At 32.0% G+C, this 6,508-nt stretch overlaps 1 protein-coding gene across 1 annotated transcript; it reads left to right on the top strand.

Annotated features, from left to right (window-relative positions):
• Nucleotides 1–3,460: 3,460 nt before the first annotated feature.
• On the top strand, nucleotides 3,461–4,756 carry LOC124722464 (piggyBac transposable element-derived protein 4-like). The gene has a single exon (XM_047247621.1). It carries the CDS (start codon nucleotides 3,461–3,463, stop codon nucleotides 4,754–4,756), a length of 1,296 nt encoding a protein of 431 aa, XP_047103577.1.
• The last annotated feature ends 1,752 nt before the right edge of the window (nucleotides 4,757–6,508 follow it).

Raw genomic sequence — 6,508 nt, 5'->3', positions numbered from 1 at the left:
TAGTACGTCGAGGGGGGGGAAGATTGTAGTTAAGACGCTGGGGGTCGCCGAACTATTCGAGAAACACTCGGGGGCGAACCTCAAGACGGAAATTCTTCTGTTGCTGGATTGCTTCGAAATTCTTCTCGAAAATGTAACGAGCTTCACAACATACAACGGGGCTAATATGCTGAAGGCCATTCAACTTTTGCGTGAAGACGTTTCCACGTTGGGATACTGGCATGAAGATTGTCATTGCCTGAGTGTGGGCTACTATTTGAGGGGAATCAGCTACGTAGAGTGAGATGCACGGCACATACCCTGCAGTTGGCTGTTGACTATGGAATCGCTGCGACTCCTTCCTTTGCATGGGATGATCTCATCGCCAAAGTTCGCCCTTTAGCAAAGTGTCTTCGAACTCCAACTGTCGCCCGCCTCATACTAAAACAACAACTAGCTATACCCACACTAGATACCAACACTAGATGGGAATCGTCTTACCATATGATGACGTCGGTGAAGAGACTTAGAACTTTCATTGGCGATTTTTTTACAGACAAAGATGAGGAGAAGTACAATTTTATCGATACCGATTGGAGCCTTCCCAACAGCGCCATAGCCGCCCTCGAGCCCATCAGAACCAAGAGGAAGGATTGCTCTTGGGAGATTCTTATGTGCTTTGGTTAAAGCGCAAACTTCGACTTGACAATATGCCCGGCAGTGATCTCGCGGAGAACTTGAAAATAGCAATGAACAACAGACAGTGTGCCCAAATGTGTAATAGTGGTGAGGTGAGATATACGGCACAGTCCGATTACCCAGATTTCAAGTCAGTAGATTGATTTTGTAGGTTCAGGACCACTAGACCAATCTTATAAAAAATAAAAAATTACTTCTTAACACTCGTATTTTTTATTTTATATAAGATTGATCTTATGATCCAGAACATACAAAATCAATCTACTTTCCCTTTTACCTAATAATAATATAATATAATAATTTAAAAATAACTATAATAAAAAATCATTTATTTTATATACATTTCCCATATGTGAATTTAATGTAATTAAATAAATTAAAGAATTAACTATTATTTTAAAAACAATTTTTTAAAGAAAGCATTTTTACGACTTTTTCTTAGCCCCAAAAAATGTCCTATTTTTTACTTCTGTGAAAAACGCGTTTTTTTAAATTATATTAAAGAATAAGTACATAAAATTATATACATTCTGCTTTAGTAGCTATAAGATTAAATGAAACAAATCAGAAATCATTTAAAAAAGTAAGATACTAAAATTTTCAGTTTTCATTTTTTCTATCTTTCTTAAAATGTTTCAGATATGTGTATCAGCATGAAGTTAACACTTTTATAAATTTCTTAAGTTTCTCATTAATTATATAGAAGCAAATGTTAATAATTAAAAATTTTCAGTAAGTAATCTATGTTGTGCATCATATGTAAGATACTTTTTACCATGCGTAATTATATATGCAAGTGTATAATTTGGAATTTTATCATTAAAAGTTGCACAAAGTTTCATAGCAGTTTTCTGTGTAGTTACAACATTCTTTCTGCATGTCATATTGATTAAATAAATTGGATAATTAGTTATAAAACTAAATGGATTAATATCAATATCTGATTTTAGTAAAGTAATTCGTTTAAAACCGAGAAACGCATCATATGCTTAAGAAAATTATTTGGCAGATTAATATTCCACATTTCTTGAGGAAACACTTCGTTTCTAGCATTTTTAAATAAATATTCTGTAGTTTAAAATGATCAACTAATTGATTATTTTTACGATTTGTTTGAAATGTAACAAATATGAAGCATGGCATATCAAATTCTGTAGAGTTATAATAATTTGTTATATCTAGTTCAAAACTGTTTTTACAAGATAAACCAGCAACTTCTTGTGTTTGAAGTTCATAAAAAGAAACAGGAATTTTCGGATTTTTAAGAATAATTTCACTTTGTGCAATTTCATAATTTGGTTTATATTTAACAACTGGTACACGAATTTCCATAGATTCTATAACTATTTTTCCTTCTTTAGGAAGTATATCTTTTATTTCAGTTCCAGAATCATTTTATCAGCCCAATGAAGAATTACGTCTCCAGAAGATGAACTATGTGTAAAAACTACAGTTCAAGTCTCCTTCAAGCATAATTTCTTTATAATCTTTAAAAAATTCGCCAATTAATGATAATGCATAAAGTACTTCATTTCTTTTACTATTTATTTTTCCTGTATATATTATATGTCCCTCTAAACTTATTTTGTCAGTGACAGATGAAGTTAGATGAAATAAAACAGATGAAGAAAAAAAAGGATGTTCAATTTTAGATAAAATATTATTTCCTTTCTTTATTGTTATAAAATCAAACAGTTTTGCTACATAATTATCAATTAATTTTTTGTTTCATTTTCCATCATAAGTTGGATAATCTATACCATCATTTCCAATGATACTAAAATTCATGTACAAATGTGCATGATTTGAATGAAGCCAACCGTCACCAATATTTATTTCAATTTCTGTATCTTTGTTAGGAACATTTAAATTATTTTTAGTTTTCTCATTCACAGGGAATTAGTAAAACTGATAACTTTCAGTTTTATTCATGACGCAGTCTAAGATTGCATTAGCTATCACTGATTTATTAAGGAAAAAATTTATTAAGATATTTCTAAAACAACTGTTACAGTAGCACCATTAATGTCAATTAAATTATCATATTCTTCACTCATAGTAACTTCTAAATCTTAAATTATATTAAAAATAGGAACATTTACAGGATATTATGGATAAGAAATTATTGGTCCAGCAAACTCTGCATTATGTTTAAATGAAGCAATAATATTAGTGTCTTTATGGAAATGATCATTATGTTTTACATACATTCCGTCAGCAAGATTATAATTTATATTTATTAATTCAAAAAGAATTATTTTAGGAACATCTTTAGCTACAGCTTTTTCATTAGCTAAAACAATTTGATTATTAAAACTTCCAATACTATCTTTTACATCCATATACAATATTACATCACTGTCAATAACAAATCTATTTAATATTACATCCGCTTTAACCCTAGGACTCACTCTGGGATCATAGGTGACCCCAATCATCTTTACTGCGGATAAAATAATATTTCTATTTCTTGTAAAAATCCAGAATTTTATGACTTTTACCACACAGTATTGTAGTTCTCTCACAAAAATTTTTAGAGTGCTTGACGCAACATTAAAATCAATAATTTAAAAAAATTACTGTTGGGGTCAATTATGACCCCAGATAGATTATATGTAACATTTATAGGATGTATAGATTATCAACTATCAATCTCTTTCTTAGATATTTTGAGTTGGTAACACTGAATTCAGGTTTATTCAGGTGTTACTCAGAACTAACCTCAAACTGGAAGTTCGTTTGTACGTTTTTTGTACGTTTGTTGTTGCAGTGTAATTTCAGCATGGATGGAATATGTTTTGCTCCTGGCAATAGTGTAGAACAAGCTATGGAAGACTTATTTCGTAGCAGTAGTGATTCAGAAGGTAGTGACGCTGAAGATGATGGAACAGAGACACAGGTAGATCAAAGTGATGAAATTTGTTTACATGAATTAGAAGAAAATGATATTCTTGCTGAAAATGATGACAGTGGAGAAGACGAAAGTGCAGTACTGGTAAGCAGGGGTCGGGATATTGCATGGAGTACAGAAGAACCATCAATTCATAGATTTCCAATCCGCAACATACAACGATTTTCAGCAGGTATTCCTAGTACAGTTAGTGTTAGTTCAGCTGTTGACTGTTTCAGGCAGTTTATTACTAATGAATTGCTGGATATAATAGTTCAGTTCACAAATCAACGAGGAAATGAATTGAAAGTGTCTGGAAAATTAGTTGACTGGCGTGATACAGACAGATGTGAGTTTCTTTCATTTTTAGGCTTGCTGATTCTGTGTGGCGTACAGAAGAGCCGGGGGAAACATATTGACGAATTTTGGGACTCTGAATATGGCACTCCTCTATTCCGTGCTACTATGTCGAGGAGGCGATATCAGGACATTCTGCGTTCACTTCGTTTTGACGACCGCATCAGAAGACTTGAAAGCAAAGAGAGGACTGGAAATAAGGCTGAAGCTGTACAGGAAATGTTTGATTTGTTTACCGTGCAATGTCAAACATCATTTATACCTTCCAGGAACATTACTGTTGATGAACATCTTTGCGTATACAGAGGTCGGTGCAGTTTCAAGGTCTACATTCCTTCAAAGCCAGGAAAGTATGGCATCAAGATATGGTGTGCAGTAGACTGTGAACATGGTTATCTGACAAATCTTCAAATGTACACTGGAAGGAGTGGTGATGTGAGAGAAGTGAATCAAGGCAAGAGAGTAGTCTTAGATTTAGTGTGTCATCTGGCTGGCAGTGGTAGGAATATTACCACTGAGAATGTTTTCACGAGCTATGACCTTGGCCAAGAATTGTTGAAAATGAAGTTGACACTTGTAGGTATTCTACGTTATACAAGAAAAGAAGTCCCAAAAGAGTTTTTGCCTTCGAAAACTAGGGAACAATGCACTACCAGATTTGCATACAGTGGTAAAACCCTATTAGTTTCGTATGTCCCAAAAACAAATAAGACTGTGCTACTCCTGTCAACACAACATCAATCATTTGAAGTGTCCAAAGAAAACAACTTGAAACGAAAACAGAAGGAGTGTTGTATTACAACTCGACAAAATCAGGTGTTGATACGCTAGATCAAATGAGCTCTCACTATTCTGTGAAAAAGGGTACAAAACGTTGGCCATTAGCAGTATTTTATGATCTTGTCGATCTAGCTGCACTCAATGTCTACAGACTCTTCTGTGTTACTGTTGAAAAAACAGAGAGAGACGTCTTTTTCTAATGAAGTTGGCCAAAGAAATGGCAAAGCCCCAAGTGGAACGTCGTTTGAGTTTACCACAAGCAAGGAACAAGGATATTATTAGCAGTATCAAACGGTGTGGATTTGATGATCTGTTAGACAATGGACATCCAGACATAATACCCAACAATCAGAAGAGAAAGCGAGGCAAATGCTCCATTTGCCCCTGATCAAAGGACACAAAATACAGTTCAACATGGAAAAAGTGTGGAAAATTTATTTGCAAGGAACATTCTGAAATAGTTACTACTTGCAAAATATGTGCAGATGACTATAGTACGGATTCTGCTTAGAATTATGTTTCCTGTTGAGTTGTTCATCACATTTTCTGTAAATTTGAAGCCATTGTGAAACATTTATGAATGAAACAAATTATGACTCAGAGTAATATTGTAACTTCTGATATGTAATTACTCTGCCATATGTAATTTAATTCTACTATGTACATACCTGTTAAAAAAAGCTGTGAAATGTGCCTAAATAATAAATAAAATGTAAACAAACAGTAGTAAACAACAGTACGTTGTTCTCTGAATGATTAGTGCACACAGTCAATTATATATCGATTGGGGTCATGTATGACACCAGATAGAGTACTAGGGAAATTTTAGCAGAGTGAGACCTAGGGTTAATATGTATATTAGGTTTCTTTGAATGAATAATTTTTTTTTAAATTTTAAGACTATATTGACCTACAGGAATTTCTATCATTTCTCCATCACAATGAAGTTTATTATTTTTTGTTGTAATATTTGGTGTTAAAAAGTTGAATAAAAACCAACTAATGAAACATTAGTAAAATTATCATGTATTAGAAAAGTTAATTTTTTTAGTATACTAGATTTATCACTAAGTTGAAAAAGGCGGCTCATTTATTACTGAAAAAATTATTAAATAAATGGACAAAACAGATTGGGAAGCTAAAGTAAGAATTCCAGAAAAGAGGTTAAAAACAAACATGGTAAACTTTTACCAAATTCTATTAGATGTGCAATATTTGGACCAAGTGGTTGTGGAAAAACAACGTTAATGGTTGATTATTATATTTTAGCTCCAGGTTGGTGAAAATTGAATAAAATTAAACATTTATATATTTATTCAAAACGTTTAGATCAATCAAAATATCAAGAGTTTATCAAACAATGTAAAAAAATTGAAGATCAAATTAATGAATATATTGTTAGTTTTATGAAAGTAATAAAGAAATTACTACATTAGATGAATGCGAAAATAATTCATTTGTGGTATTCGAAGATTTCATTTTGGGAAACAAGATATTGTAAGAGAATACTTTACGAGAGCAAGACACAAAGGTATAGTAAATGTGTAGTAAATGTTGGGATGATGAATTTGGATTTTTCACAATACACATGACTAGAAAACCAGATGAAGGTACATTTCTTAACAACATAAACATTAAATAAAAACATAAACATTAATGTTAAATATAAATGTTAAATATAAATGTTAAACATAAACATTAAACGTAAACATACACGTTAAACATAAATATTAAAGATCAATGTTAAACATAAATAGTGTTTTTCTTCCTTATTAATGTTTGCAAAGTATGATGAAGAAGTTG

The sequence above is a fragment of the Schistocerca piceifrons genome, chromosome X (genome assembly GCF_021461385.2).
Source record: "Schistocerca piceifrons isolate TAMUIC-IGC-003096 chromosome X, iqSchPice1.1, whole genome shotgun sequence".
Classification (NCBI taxonomy): Eukaryota; Metazoa; Arthropoda; class Insecta; order Orthoptera; family Acrididae; genus Schistocerca; species Schistocerca piceifrons.
The sequence above is the reverse complement of the archived record's forward strand: the minus strand, read 5'-3'. Positions and strand labels throughout refer to the sequence as shown.